This window comes from Plectropomus leopardus, chromosome 7, assembly GCF_008729295.1.
Source record: "Plectropomus leopardus isolate mb chromosome 7, YSFRI_Pleo_2.0, whole genome shotgun sequence".
Taxonomy (NCBI): Eukaryota; Metazoa; Chordata; class Actinopteri; order Perciformes; family Serranidae; genus Plectropomus; species Plectropomus leopardus.
In genome coordinates this window covers 25,022,057-25,037,828 of record NC_056469.1, presented here as the reverse complement: position 1 = coordinate 25,037,828, position 15,772 = coordinate 25,022,057, and the positions used below count along the sequence as shown (strand labels likewise).

The 15,772-nt window shown below is 38.8% G+C and overlaps 1 protein-coding gene across 1 annotated transcript; it reads left to right on the top strand.

Moving 5' to 3' along the window:
• The first annotated feature begins 6,490 nt into the window (after positions 1-6,490).
• Positions 6,491-14,702, top strand: sbk3 (SH3 domain binding kinase family, member 3). The gene is made up of 4 exons (XM_042490431.1): positions 6,491-6,915; positions 10,871-11,018; positions 11,493-11,695; positions 13,631-14,702. The coding sequence occupies exons 1-4, from the start codon at positions 6,910-6,912 to the stop codon at positions 14,381-14,383; spliced, it is 1,110 nt and encodes a 369-aa protein (XP_042346365.1). The 5' UTR covers positions 6,491-6,909; the 3' UTR covers positions 14,384-14,702.
• Positions 14,703-15,772: the final 1,070 nt, after the last annotated feature.

The window sequence follows — 15,772 nt, the reverse complement described above, 5'->3', positions numbered from 1 at the left end:
ACCGCACCCCCTGTAGCTTTGTTTTCCTGGGATGGTAGTAGAAGACTCATGAATAATTAATTGACTTTTTAACAGCCTAAATTAAAGTCCCAAATGAATAAAACAAAGAAAACGATGTTTTGATGTTGTTTAAACCATCCGAGGAGATTTAGGAACGCGACTTTTGATTGGTCTTCTGGACTAATTTCCTTTTTATTTAAATGACATCTACGGTCTGAGAAAGAGACAGAAATCACATCCTCTTTCATGGTCCTCTGTATTTCCTTTTTATAGTTTAACCCTTTGAAACCTGGCAAATTGGCTTGATTACTTTCAAAAACATATGGAGAAGGCAATTAAATTTGCAATTTAATCGTATATACGTGTGTATATATATATACATTTATATCTATCATAGATAGATAGATACAAATTAACAATTCCATGCAACGTTTTCAAATAAGGTTTGGTGAAAATTTAAATTAAAAATGAATGAATAAAAATAGCTTCCTGAGGTTAGAAAAGTTCCTCCAGTGCTGACACTGTCTTTGCATGTAATGCACACTGCCTTTCCTGTTTGAGTGCTGTATGCTGTATTTCCTGCATCCTTGTGACTTCTTGTGCAGCAACTTGTGCCTTTTCTGCATCAGTTTATAGTGTAAATGTATTTAATTTTGTCAAAATAAAAGTCTTCTGCTACTTTCATGGTTTTATTGTAAATATTAAGGGGGTTGTGCCCCCTGCTTCTCCCTCCAAAAAAATCTTGAACTATACCTAATAAAACCAGAAAATATTCACATTTTAAAGGCTGGAATCAAATACATTGTATTTATTTTTTTCTTCAGGAATTGCTTGAACAGATTAATCAATCAACATATTAATTGCTGATTAATTTAATAGTGGACAACTAATGATGATTAATCGTTGCAGCTCTATTTTATAATCATCCTCATCTACATGTGTCCTTTTTAATTCATGTTTGCCATTTAGGCACTGGAGCTGGAGGTTACATAATTTTAAAAAATTATCATTAGCACAAATAGTTATAAATGTACCATATTTTTTCCCACAAAGACTCTCCATATGACCTCTTATCAAACAAAAGTCCTCTTGTCTGGGGTACTGCGTGGTGAAACACATGAGCAGCCCGCTGATTTATTACCCCCAGTTCACATCATATCAAGACCTACAAACCTAAACAACATATATTTAACCTTTAAATTTAAGTTTACAGCACTTTAACTAAATCAAGATCAATCTAGAAATCCAAAATCACTCTCTAAACTTCATTTTTTTTCCCTCTGTAATGTAATAGCACACATTGTCCACAGAGAGGCATCATTTAATTAACTCTGACAACAAGTGAAACCAGAACAGCTTCCCTCAGAGCAGCCTGTCACTGGATCCATAAATAATACACAGTAAGCCTCATAGATCAGAACAACACAGTAACAGCTGGGGCGCATGTGAGGTACAAACCCCCCTTTTATCTTCCATCTCTTTATCCTTTTATCTTTGCCTCCTCTCTGGGGAGGAGGGTACTGAAGGAATCATTGCAGCATGACTCAAGCAAACTATATAACTGCCATGCACTGCTTTGGAAACACTAATCTCATGCAGACAAACAAACAAACGCAGGTGATTTGAGCGAACATAAAAGCTATTTTGACACGTGTTGTTCCACTGTTATGTCACAGAGGAACTTTATACAGTATTTCCTTCATGCTCACACTGGCCCTACTGTGTTAGAGAGGAGTTGGTGATTCGTGCAGGAGCACAGAATCAATGTTTCGCAGTGTGACATCAAATCTAAAACTCAAGGTAACTCAATGCGTCTGCTATTCTAATCATTCAGATAAACAGTTTCTGGATGGAGGATACATTCATTTCCTCAAGGTTAAAAAAAAAGAAAACAAAGATGCACATATTAACCATAATTCTCCCAGATTCACTAGTGGATTAGTATATCCTCTTAAGCACTCAAATCTGATCAAGAAGATGTGCATAGATGTCTGTGCTTCTGTAGGCTACATGCAGGTTTAGCTTTTAGGTTGGTCACTGTCACTTGACATTATATTGCAATGTTTCTTAAACTCTTTGCACATCTGTATATACATATTTATTTACACTTCTGACATGCATATACTTGATTTATACACTGATTTATATTTCCTATTTTATCCTTTATTTAAACTTGCACTACTTTATGAACTTATATTTAGATGATTATTTTTACCATCATCATTTCCATTATCATCATACTAGTAGTAGTACTAGTAGTAGTTGTTGTAGTAGTATTAGCATTATTATTATACAAGTTTAAATTGCATTGCCTGAGGGAGTCTGTGACTCAAGTTTCTCAGTGGCAATGACATCTACTCCTGTACCTGTTGTTCATTTGACAATAAATAACTGAACTTTTAAACTTCGAGCTGAATCATCTCAAAACTAGAACAGCATCCAACATATTATGTTCACGGTCTCTCAAAAGTGTAGCTTTTTGTCAAATAAGTCATGTTATCTTCACTGAGGATGAATGAATGATTTGAATTTGGACTGGTGTTTTTGTTTTACAATGAATTCTCAACATTGTCATTCATATTTGTAATTTGTGTTATTAGGTACATACGAAGAAAAACAACTCTGATTCTCTGATTATTTTTTTTAAATATAATTTGCAAACTGTTGAAGTTTCTTTTTTTTTTGCTTCTTCCTCTTTTGGGAAGTGTTGATTATTTCATTGCACCACTCTTACAACATGTACCAGGAAACTGAAATAATGCATGACCTACAACTATAGGACTTATAGTGCTAGGGGGTAGGTAACCACATGTAAATGAACTAGTAATTTAAACTATAATTTGCAGTTGCAAGCAGGTAGTTCAACTAGACTCATCTTTGCATAGTGATTCTAGTAGTTATACTATCTTTCATTTTTGTGTAGTAAACTACTGAAACTACAAAGGAATGTTTTTTTTGTATTTTACAATTACTGTTTTACTGTAACAACCTTTTATGACCACAGTAATAGGTATTGATTATTGTTATGTATGTATTTTGGAAGTTACTATGGTTAACCGAGTCATCATCCGTGGTGAAATGCTCCCACCACCTGCCTCTAGTTTCTGAAAGGCTGGTGTCTGACTGAAGGACAGTGTAGAGGTATAACACCAAAGCTGACAGTGCTTGTACTTTAACATGGAGAGTTTTTGACCTGTGAGCAACTGGGAACTTTTACAAAAACCCAATGCTGTCATTTAATGCTGGCATTTGATTATTTTTGTATTATATTATATAATTTTGTATCACGTGTACATTGTCAATTTGTTCCATTTTTACAAAGTAGTTTGAACTACTTTTACTGGGTAGCTTTAGTTAAACAAACTAGTTTTCTCCCTCGGGTAGCTTTGCTGTGGCTCAACTTCCTCCAGCAAAGCTTTCAAAGTCTTCCCAGAAACTGAGTACTAACATATTTAGTTAATTACAAACAAGTATGATTTCCTGGAATTAAATATTACATCAATGTATTTCTTGTTTCTATCTTTAAAAGAGAAGAAAAACAACTTCCATACTTTTTGCAGTTGATATATCATGTTAGTTGTACAGCAGCATACCACATATTTCTAAATACAGTATATCTAGAGTGCAAGAGTTCAAGAACTGAAAGAGAAGACCACTTCATCTGTAGGATAAGTATAAACAATTTCCTTTTTAAGTTGTCAAAAGCACTCAAAATATGGAGGTGTAATCAAATAGCAAAGGTGTACATTATGTAACTTGCCAGTACCTGTCAGCAAAGTCCTAAGTGTGGGCTCTCGAGCCTGTGACCCTCCCTGATTCCATATTTGTATGACTGTGTGCATAGTGTCTACGCTTTGCATGTGTCTGTTTTACGTCCTGCATTTGTGAATGAAAGTGACACTCTCTTGGCATCAGTGCCGTGAAAGCGATGAAAGTTGTGTTTTGGCCATGGAGAGGTTGTCACAGCAGGGGCCAAAGGACCCTATGGTGCAAGCACAAACATGGAAGTACACGCTGGTCATGGCAGCCCCCATGATTGCAGCAGTGGTAGTAACCTGAGCAATGACCGGCTGTTGTGATAGCAGCCAGTGTTTGTGTTACATAACGAGCAGCCATTGAGCCAGTGGCAATAATAGTCCTGTAGTATGTAGTACCAAGGGAAATCTATCTGAGTGGACAGAAAGAGGAGGAGGGTGTCGAGGCCATGGGAGCCAGAGAAAAGGCCTGAGGTGCAGCTGTAGGAAACTAAGCTGGCATGTAGACAGCAAAGGTGTTTTGCAAGACAAGGTTTCAGCTGTTAGCAATGTCATGGCTGTGATGGTTGGCCTTAATATGCACTTGGAAAGAAGTAAAGCACGATGGGTTTTATGACAAGAGAGTGCACTATAAAGGGACAACAGTTTGTCTGATAATTTAAGAAATAAATAAGGATAATAAGATTAACACCTCGAAGACGAGGATGAGGATGTCCAGGGAAAATGAAATGGATTTGGTCCATTCTTATAGGGACATTAAAAAACATAAGGGAGTTGGTGGAGTGGAGTGCATGAGGAGAGCATTTGAGTGAGGTAAAATTAAAATACAAAAGCAATCTGCAGAACAAAATAAGAAGAGGACAATATTTGCAAGTACAGTATTCTGTTATCGTTTGTCATGGATGGATGACTGAACGGGCGTACCGGGCATAGACCCAGGGGCCCAGGGGCTGAAGGGCCCAAAGTGTCAGGGTGCCCGCAGCCTTGATCAGCGAAAAACTCAAAAACAGCAACTGCAAAGAAATGCAAAAAACAACCACAAAGAGACATATAATGACTACAAAGTGACAAAATTACCAAAGAAGACACACAATTAATGCAAAGATACAAAAAATGACCACAAAGAGAGACAAATGACTAAAACAGGACACAAAACAATTGCAGGGAGACACCACCTAACTAGAAAGAGACACTAAACCACAAAAGATGCATGGATAACAACCAAACGATATAACAATGACCTCAAAGAAACACAAAATTACCTCAAATAACATAAAGAGATAGCCTACAAAACAATCACAAGGAGACACCAACTGAAGATGAGACACAAAGTGACAAGAAAAAAAGACACAAAATATCTAAAAAGCATGCAAAAAACAAAGACATGCTAAACAACCATGAGGAGATACAAAATGGCCAAAAAGAGACATACAGCCACAAAAAGATGCAAAAGCCACAGAAAAATACTTAAAATTACCTAAAAGAGATGCTGAATTACCTTAGCAGGACACAAAAGTACACCAAAGAGACACAACACAACCACAAAGAGACACACAAAATGCAAAAAAAAAAAACCTTAAGAAAACAAACAAAAAAACAAAACAAATATAAAGAGGCACAAACAACTACAGAAAGGCACAAAACAATTAGAGGGAGACAGTAAATGACCACAAAGAAGATTAAATTAGCTCAGAGGGACCCAAACAACTACAAAAAGACAAAGCAACCACAAGGAGATACAAATTGATACCTTATACTACCTCAATAAAACACACAATTACCTCAAAGAGACACAAACATGACTACAAATAGACACAAAACAACCAGAAAGACACACAAAAAAAAGATTATAAAGGACATTAAACTGCTTCAAAAAGACCCAGACAACTACAAAAACATAAAACAACCACAGCTAGACACTAATCATCTAAAATGGACACAAAACGACCTCAACGAGAGAAAAAACAACCACAGGGAGACACAAAACTACTGCAAGGACACACAAAGTGACTAAAATGGACACAAAAATACAAAAAGGACATAAAATCTCTTTGAAGATACAAAAAAGACAAAACAACTCTATAAAGACACGAACCAACTAAAAAGCCCCCCCCAAAAAAGAAACAAAACCAAAAGTCTTGTGAGAGAGGTCGTGGGGCTCTTTGCATATTTGTGCTGTGCCTAATAATCCACCCATGTTGTTTGCTAGTTATCTAATATAATTGTTTGTTAGCTAAGTTGTTTATCGGTGTATATTTCTCATTAGCTCCTGTTCTAGTTAAAAATAAACATGATAATTAGGGGGCAGGGGAAGCTTGCCTTGGACACCGAATGCACTACATGTCCAGCACTGAATTTGCCACCTGCAGAATTAGATAAGAAGAAAAGGCAGTAAAAGGACGGTGATATTGAACAATAAAATAGCATGCTTAACTGTACCCTGTAATCCCAGTAACATTCAGGGATCATGGGTACAGCTTGTTGGCTTATTCCGATCATTCCAGCATACCTGTTGATTAAACGAGGGATCTTACACAGTGGGGGGAATTCCTGACTCAGACTGACTGAGAGGGTGAGAAAGAGCGACATGGAAAGAGGAGGAGGAGGAGGAGGAGGAGAGAGTGTATTTGGATTTGCAGAAAGTGAGTGACAGCTGAGGAGAGTGGGGGCAGGAGAGCGACGGGTTAATGTGGTCGGGCTGACTGACAGATTGGAAACGGTGGGATATTAACACTGTTCTGTAGTGGGAGAGAGAGGGGGCACACTGGGGAGAGAGAGGTTTGAAATGCCTTGTAGCTGGTTCACGCATATTTGCCAGCATAGCAGGAGAGGCAGAGAGAGACAGAGAGAGAGAGAGAGAGTTGGCACAAGAGTAGGAAAGAGAGGGAGAGAGTTCAGTGTGTGTGTCTCCTGGGGAGAAGCACACAGCCAATATCCAGGTCTCCAGTAAACATCTATGAGCCTCCTCTATAAAGCTGCTGTGCTACTGCATGGACCCTTGGAGCAAAAATATCAACTTCAATTCCAGTTGAATTATCAGTCTAGCAGAGGGCAAACAGCTGAGCTCCAGTAGCTGGTTGCAGCTTGCCAGGAGTCTGAGTCTTTAGATGCTGAAAGAGTCGAGACAAAGTGAGCAGAGATCAACCAACTGAAAATGACAGTAAGTAATGCACTTTATTCCTGTGAGGACGAATCAAGCTGCAAAATGTTACACTTAAATGACAAGTCACGTTCATAAAACCATCACATTGTGCTACAAACAAACAAAAATGTGCTTAAATGCAATTATTTCCTGTGTGTGCAAACATAGGGGGTTTTAATGATCATATTACATGTGTGTTTTTGCAGCGTTATGATGAGACGACATGCAGCAATGCCACAAATGCATTGATGGCTTTTTATTACAAAATTACTGCGAGGCTGCAAAGGTTTGATAAACGATGTTGCTGAGAGGATTTTCAGCTTGTAATGTCGAGTGCTTGCACCAGACTTCAAATTTGCTAATGACGTTTGCTCATGCAGAGCCTCTTTTAAAATCTCAGATCACTTGTCGCTTTGTGCAAAGGGGTCATTAACTGATAGGGTTTGATAAATAATCACCTCAGTTCACAGGGACGTGGCAAATATCTGCTGGTGCAACAAATGTTTCGGCTGCATCTGTGATGATGAATGCATCAGTTAAACTGTGATCTGGATAGAACTCAAAAAGTAATAAATAATATTAATTTTATTTCAGGCATGAGCAGAATGAAGAGCGGCTGAAGAATGTATTAACGTGATAACCCTGACATGTGTTAACAGTGCTGTGACTGGAAGCCAACTGAGATTTAAATTCAGGAGTTTAACACTGTGCTTTAATTTCAACACTATCAAGACGACTACATGTAGATGATCTCTCTGTCTATTCTTCTGATGCTGATGCGTCAATAACCTCAGGTATTACATAAAGGCCCACTCTTTAGCAGTGGCTCTGATTTGACCTGCGGCTATTTGCTGCGTAGGCTATCGTCTTTCTTCTCTCTCCTCTCTCCCCCGTCAATCTTCAGCTGTACTATCAAATAAAGACAAAAAAAGCCAGAAATAGAGAACTTTTTTCTTCATGTTACCAGGAAATAACATTCTTTGTATTCAGAAATTCTCTTAAATGCAGCACTCAGCCTGTGAGTTACAGTAGCTTTTTACACAGAGATCGCACTACAAAGTCCCTTCTTTGCATCGCCTTCGCATTTTTACACAAAACCAAACAACAGCGGCATCAAATCGCTCCAGCAGGTGATTTAAGATAGCATGCTGACAATTGCAAAAGAAAAAAAGCATGGGGGGAATGACATTTAACACAACAGCATCTGCCTCCAGTGTGACATAAAAAACATGTGTCGGGAAGTGCTTTCTTTACCAAAAAAAAGGCAAAACATTGTATCAACATGCATTTACCATCCCTGTTATATGGTTGCTGATCTTGTTCTTTGCTTGGAGTGTAAGGAGCTCAAAAAAACAAATTATTTTCACAATTTTAGCTGCCAACTGCTGCTAACTCCCCGTAGCCAGTCACACGCATAACACGCTGTCAAAACCAGCTATCCCTTATACATAGATGTCAATTCTACACTTTTATTACCTCCATTACAGATTTAAGGCATGAAAACTCTGTCCCTCATACCACAGTCATACCTTTTACTCAGAACAATAAGGCGGTTTGAGAGCCTAATATGCTCGCCTTGAACAGGTAGTATAAAAAGAGCAAAACAAACTGGAGCCTATCGGTGCACCTAAGGAGCAGCATCAGTCTTTACATGATTAATCTGTCCATCATTGACTCTGTTTAAAATAGATCTGTCTTGGTAACATCTGTGCCAAAAAGGACCCTCAGACTGGCTGAAACCTGCAGTCCTATTTTTGGCAGCACATCATATGCATTTGCAATAACTCATAACTGGCATACATTTTTTAAGTTGCTGTCATCAAATAACTCATAAGTGAATCTAAAGTGTCACATGGCACCGCTTGATCTCTTTTCACAATCAGGGATTTATCAGTGATTGGAAAATGTTAATGATCATTATCAGGCTTATTATCTTAACGCACAAATGTAAGTGCAAAGACCACCAAGAATGTTGCTTGCAGGGATGTAACAGGCGTAATTGAATTAAAACTCAAATTTGTTGTACTCCAAGCTCTGTTACGCAACGTGCGGAAAGTCAGAAGTAAAAATATGTTATCTCTTTATCTTTTGTGTTAAGCTGTGTGTGCTAATAGTTCACAGCCTTTCTAATTTGTCGGGGTATGTGGGGGAGGTATCTACTTCAAAGGAAGTCATCATGGATGTGAACGATGGTGGAAACTGAGTGACGGCGCCAAATGTTCTGATCGCCCCGATAAGACATCGCGTTGATGACGTCTGAAGTTTTATTCCGTCCATAGGACGATAAGGATCATGCCTGAGCTGCAGAAATTGATAACATAACAGAATACGTTCCACTAATCTCTGACAGATGCATGCTGGGATGGCGTGTGGATGGTTCTTAAGGGAATAGTTCACCCACAAAATGACCATCTGTAAATCCGTTTGTCATGCCTTGAAGTCGTGAAGTAAACTTTTTCACATGCCTCCATGGGAAATGATAAACATATTGATTTACTGTTTGATGAGGGATCACGTTTAACAACAGTTAAAACGGTGGAGGATGAAGTAACCACACTTAAGTAAAAGTACAGAAATTGACTTTGTTACAAGTTAAAGTCCCACCTATAAGAATATTACTTGAGAAAAAGTCTTAAGTAGTATCTGTAGTATAAGTAGTAGTAGTATAAGTATCTGATATTCACTGTACTTAAGTATTTTTTTGAATTAAATTTAATTAAGTATTGAAAGTAAAAGTACAACTAAATGCTATTAATGGAAAAAAAATAAAAGCAGTCAGAATTTTGAGAATCATGATGCTTATTTCTTCATAACATGTACACCACTAATGGAGCATGCATTACACTGTAAACATAATCTATATGTTTTAAATTTTAAAAGTTTGTATTCGGGCTACCTTAAAATTCTAAGTTGACTGAATTTGTGAATACAAGTTGAGTTAATTTTGTAATGATTCAACTTATCTTGTGAAATTCAGTCATCTTAAAATTTAAGGCAGCCTGTCCCTTCCTCCGTTCCTTCCCCATTTTGTTGTAAATAACAAAAATGCTCGGGGGAAAAAAATGGAGCAAAAATGTGCATTTATATTAGAAATGTGGAGTAAATGCAGAAGTCGAAAGAAATATATGACAGCAAGTAAAGTAAAGATACTCCTAAAATTACGTAAGTACTGCAACAAAGTATTATTCATTCATTACATTACACCACTGGTAACTATATCAAAACATCTGTTTACAAATTCTCACACAACTCGTGCAGTATAATCCAAGCCCTATTTATTCAGTCATATGGTCAGTGCTTACAGAATGCATACATTTTCACTAAAAAGCTTAGTATTGGAGTCTGGATCAAGGAGAGCACAGATGAGTTTAGTTTTAAATAAATAACATGGTTTTTGCAAAAATGCATGTGTTTGGGAAGTACTGGATAAATGAGGCTTGGATTATTCTGGACAAGTTGCATGAGAGTTTGATATAGTTTTGCTGTTGTTAGATGTGGACCCTAATCAACCAGTGCAATCATTTGCTTGCTGTTTCCCATGGAGGAATGAGAAAAACAAAGTTTTCATCACAAATTCAGGTTAAAACGGCATGACTTACTGATATACAAATAGTCATATTTTGGGTGACATACTCCTTTAAGCACTGTACATGAGCAAGCAAAGAAATGATCTTCAAGAAAACAGCAAATCCCACCCGAACAGAGAACAGTATTAATGACATATTACGACTAATGAGATATACGAGATGTAAAGTTGCAAGATCCTCGTTACGCAACAAGTCATGTAACAAGTTCACATAACAGTTTCTGACTTCATTCTGTGAAGAAATCTATCAACAACATCAACACCTGCAGGTCAGGCTGTGGATCCTCTTTCTCCACTGAACCAATCAGCATCTTAAGGCTTCATGCAATAACACTGAGCGTGTGTGTGTGTGTGTGTGTGTGTGTGTGTGTGTGTGTGTGTGTTCAGGCTGCAGCAGCTCAGGAACTTGACGAGCGATGTTTCCTGTCGGCGCAGTCCCTTCCTACATTAAAGGTATACGAGCACTTCCAGGTGGTAAAGCTCCTGGGAGAGGGAACCTATGGAAAGGTCATGTTAGCCGTACACAGAAAGCGGGGTAAGTGCAAGACTCACGGTTAAAGGTCATATTCATCTAAATTCAGTCTGAAACTAATGTTCAAATTTGTGTTGTAATTAGGCGCTTTGATTGTGCTTTTAAAATCCGAGATGCGTGAAATGTTAAATCTCTACTGCAGCACATTTCCCTTGGGGTCAAGTTTCTTTCTAATGAAGAAACTACACACGTCCCGCAGGGTCAGCGCTGCACTAACGTGATGACAGATCTGTCTTTTCATGGTGTTCACTTAACCTTCTGCGCTTCTGTTGCCGTAATGAAGTGCTTTGGGACATTCTCTGAGATTGGGTTGCTGCAACTGGGGTGTTGCTGTGTAACAGAGTCGCCCCAAAGGGATAGTTATATTTGTTCACGGCGTCAATATATGGACATCGATCGCATTCCATCAGTGATGACAGCTTTTTGACTAAAGCTGATTAGATGTTGTAACACGTTGTCTCGCTTCATTCCCTCCAGGAACCCCGATGGCTCTGAAGTTCTTCCCTCGTCAGTCAACCTCGCTCACCTCCTTTCTGCGTGAATACAATCTGTCCCTTTCTTACTGCACACATCCTTCTCTGACAAAAGCTCTTGGCATCTTCTTTTCCACGCCGTCCTACTATGTCTTTGCCCAGCAAGCCGGTTTATATGGCGACCTCTACAGTGTGATAGTGTCTGAGGTCAGTTCAGCTAATTTGTGGCATGAAACGTGCTAATAATATCCTGCGTGGTATGCCCATGCTTTTTGTTGAAGAAGAGTGTGTTTCCTTTCGCTTGAGCAGAAGAAAAGCTTGCATTAATGTTTGCATGCAGCCTCTACATTTATATTCTACTAATTTCCCTTCATCCATTCAAAGGCTCAAATACGTATGCTTTATGAGAGAGAGAGGAGACTGGAGTGCTGCTGGTGTCCCTCAAACCACCGGTGCTCATGGAAGGGAAAAATGTCCAAAATAAGAGGAAAACTTTTGGCCAAAAAAAAGAAAATGGCACAAAAAAATCCAAGTCCAGGCACTCAAGTAGGTTTGAAAAATGTAAAAGGCCTTTAATTTAATGGGCTAAATTCATTAGGTACGTATGCTTTATGTCTGCAGTGTGGCTTTCTCGTAGCAATTTCGTGGAAAATGTAACTGCTGACCCTGTTCTTTTTGAGCTCCAATTCTGTCAGCAAAAACTTGAGACAAGCTTGATAAAGGCTTCCAGCTCACCCTCCTCTGTGTTTGTGTCAATGCCAGTAACATAATAGAGTACAGATAAGGATAAGGGCACCCTGTTTACATGGGAGAACATGAAGTTAAGCAGGGGTTTCCACGAGCGTCACCAACCACCTTGTTGACGCAGATTTTGTTTGTCTTTGAGCCAGCCATGTTCCGACCAAACATCTAATACAAAATGTGTTACAGGAATACTTAGCACACACAATGGCCATTTGTAAATCAGTTAAATTAGGGGAGAAAGCTTTTGCAGAAAAACGGTACGTAAACATAAGTAGAAATACCACGGTCTAAAAATACTCCACTACAAGTCAAAGTCCTGGATTCAAAATGTTATTTAAGTGAAAGTACATAAGTATTATTAGCAGAAAGTACTTGAAGCATCAAAAGTAAGGGTACGTATTATTCAGAATGGCTTCTTTAAAAGCACTATAACATGAGCTGCTGAGGTTTTCATAAGCCTTTTACACTGCCTCTTCAGAGCGGAAATTTCATGTGTTATTCCACCTCACTGTAGTTGTGAAATGGAGGACAAAGCTGTCTTGCCTTTAAGGCAGAAGCAGATGTAGTAAAAGCAATAAATTATGTCTGTATAACGGGACAGCTGGCAGGATGGGGCAGCACATGCATGATGTTTTGACGTCATGTTATGTGTACTCTCCACTACGGGAGATTTAACCAGCAACTGATAACAGTAAGCAGCTAACTTGAAGAAGAGTGAGCATAAATGTTCAGAAATTTGGAAAACAATGAGATGTGGGAGCTCCTGGCAGAGGATGAGATCAACTGCCATATAAGAGAGGCTGTAAATTATGGTTAATTCCATGTTTTGCCATTGATGTAGTTTAGGAAGCGCTCCCAATGTGCATGTAAAACCGCTTTCCAACCAAAATTAGAGCATGCATGCCGGTCTCTCAAACACAGGTAAACTTGCTAAATACTGCATTCCCACTGCCAGTGAAGACACCAGACGAGTCTGCCTTTCAGTCAGCTTTTGTGTTTGCGTGTGGGGGTTGTTTTGTTGGTGTGTCCGTGTGATGTCACAGGCAGGTAGGCAGGCAAGAGAACATGTAAACAGTAGACAGCAGCATGGACAGGGGTTGTTGAAAACTTTTCAGTGGTTTCTTCTCTTTATGTATCTCTTACTCATTTAGTCCCTCTTTCAAACTTGATGCAGATGTATTGTATCAATGTTTTAGCGCTGCTCAGGAGGAAACGGAGGGTAATTAGTGACAGCGCATCTTTGCTTCTCATACACATTCTCACTGAAAAGCCAGATGTTAGCACAGCATGACTAACTGAAAACAAATGGTAATTTTGTGGGTGAAGTATTCCCTTAAAGTTATAGATAATAGGTTTTCTGATGCTGAGACACTGATCCAGCCTGTCTTCCTTTTTCAGGTCGGGGTGGATGAAGAGTGTGTCCAGAGGGTGATGGCCCAGCTGAGCGGTGCTGTCACACATCTCCACTCCCTGGGCTTCGTTCATCGTGACATCAAACCTGAGAACATCTTCCTGTGTGACAGCGCCTGTCGCTGGGTCAAACTGGGCGACTTTGGCCTCACCCGGGCCATCGGCTCCACCGTTCGTGCCGTCTGGTACGAATCTCCCTTCTGCACTCCTGAGGTGGAGGCCGGCAAGAAGGCTCAGAAGGACTGGGACGGGACTGAGGAGGGGATAGAGGACATCTGGATAACAGTGAAGCCCAGTATTGACAGCTGGGCCCTCGGTGTACTCATCTACTGCCTCTTAACTGGCTGCTTCCCCTGGGAGGAGAGCACCCATGACGACCGCGGCTACCGCAGGTTCAAGGAGTGGTTCGACCGTGAGGAGAAGAAGAAGGATGGTGAGTGGAGAGGTGAGGAGGACAGTTACACAATCATGAGGGAGAACCAAAGGGACAACCCTCCGCCCTCACAGTTTGAGGGCCTCAGCCCGTTGGTGATGACTCTTTTCAAGGAGCTGCTCCACCCGGAGCCCAAACACAGAGGGAGCCCCGAGGAGATCCTGAGCTACCTGGGAGGACCGTGGCTGACAGAGACAGAGATCGAGGAGAAGAGGAAGGCGGAGGAGGCGGAGAAGGAGGCCAGAAAAATAAGAGAGGGAGGAGGTGTAGAAGAAGAGCTGGTGAGGGAGGGAAGAGGGGAGAGATAAGCTCTGACTTTATAAAACCGTTTCATTTAATGAATGTAACATGTTTGTAAAACATTGCTGCAAAGTATTTTGTGTATGATTATAGATTTAAATCTAATACAAACATATGTTATATAAGGTGCTATATTTTCGTATTTTTATAAATATCATTACTACAGTTAACACTTCTATTGTTGTATATTTTCCAGTGTGTTTATACTGTATATGTATATGTATGAAAGAAAAGAGTTTATAGATAATACAAGGAATGTGTGATGTTTGAATCTACAAGCTGTGTTACAGTGCCTTTAAAAATCTACATGGGAATTGTTGTCCATATTAAATAAACTCCTTGTATTTAACTTCTCATGAGATACAATTTATGAGTTACACATTAAGTTGCATACACTCAAAGAAAAGTTTTGGTCTATTGTCAAGTGCATTTATGTCAATTACAGATAAACTTTCCATCCAACTGAGTCAAGTAAGCCAACATAAACCAATAAAAGCTGCATTTATGTAAGTAAATCAAATAAAACTCAGATCGAGAGACTAAGAATTTTTGTAACTATGGTCAAGAGAATTTACTTCATTTACTTTGATAATGTTTACAAAATTTCCGTTGATAAAGTCCGTGCATTTCAAATATGTTGATATTTGTCAACTGGAAATAGGAAAGCAGTCAATGCCTCTTTCATTTTTTTCTTGTATTTGCTTATTTTAAATAAATAAAAAAGGATATTTGTGTATAAAAGTAAACTGTATTAAGATGGTACACTCTGGAAAAAAAAGTATCTCTTAATACTAATTGCATTTTAGAATGGTAGTCCATGGTTCATACACAATTATTACTAAATCTAGAGCTGAACCTCTGCACTGTGAGGATAACCCACCCACTGCTGCTCCACTACTATTATTGTCACTTCAAGCCCCCACCCACCTAACCTCAGGGTCCCTGAAGTGGTTCTGTTGCAGGACAGGAGACATTTTAATCTTTCAAAGCTTACTACTACATAAATTTAAAAACAAAATGAATAAAATAAAAATAAATAAAATATCCTGTACCCGTACGTATTTAGAAATTGTTTGTAATAAATTAACATAAAAATGAATGTAATAAGTGACATAAAAAGCCCTTTATTGAATATGTATCAACACATAGCTTTTATGTGACCTATAAACAATTTTTAAAAGTCTTTACTTGTTTAATTTTTTATACACAATCAATGACAACTTATGAAACCTTTATGAGAGACTCTAGAAAATTCTACCTATGGACAGGAGTGACATCTCTGACGCAGTGCTGAACAGCTGCTGCAGAACAGACGAAGCACATCTAAAATTGGACTTAACAATACAACCTGATAGTGATACCAGCGTGATCTTCTTCCAAGTTTGAGAGATGCAAAA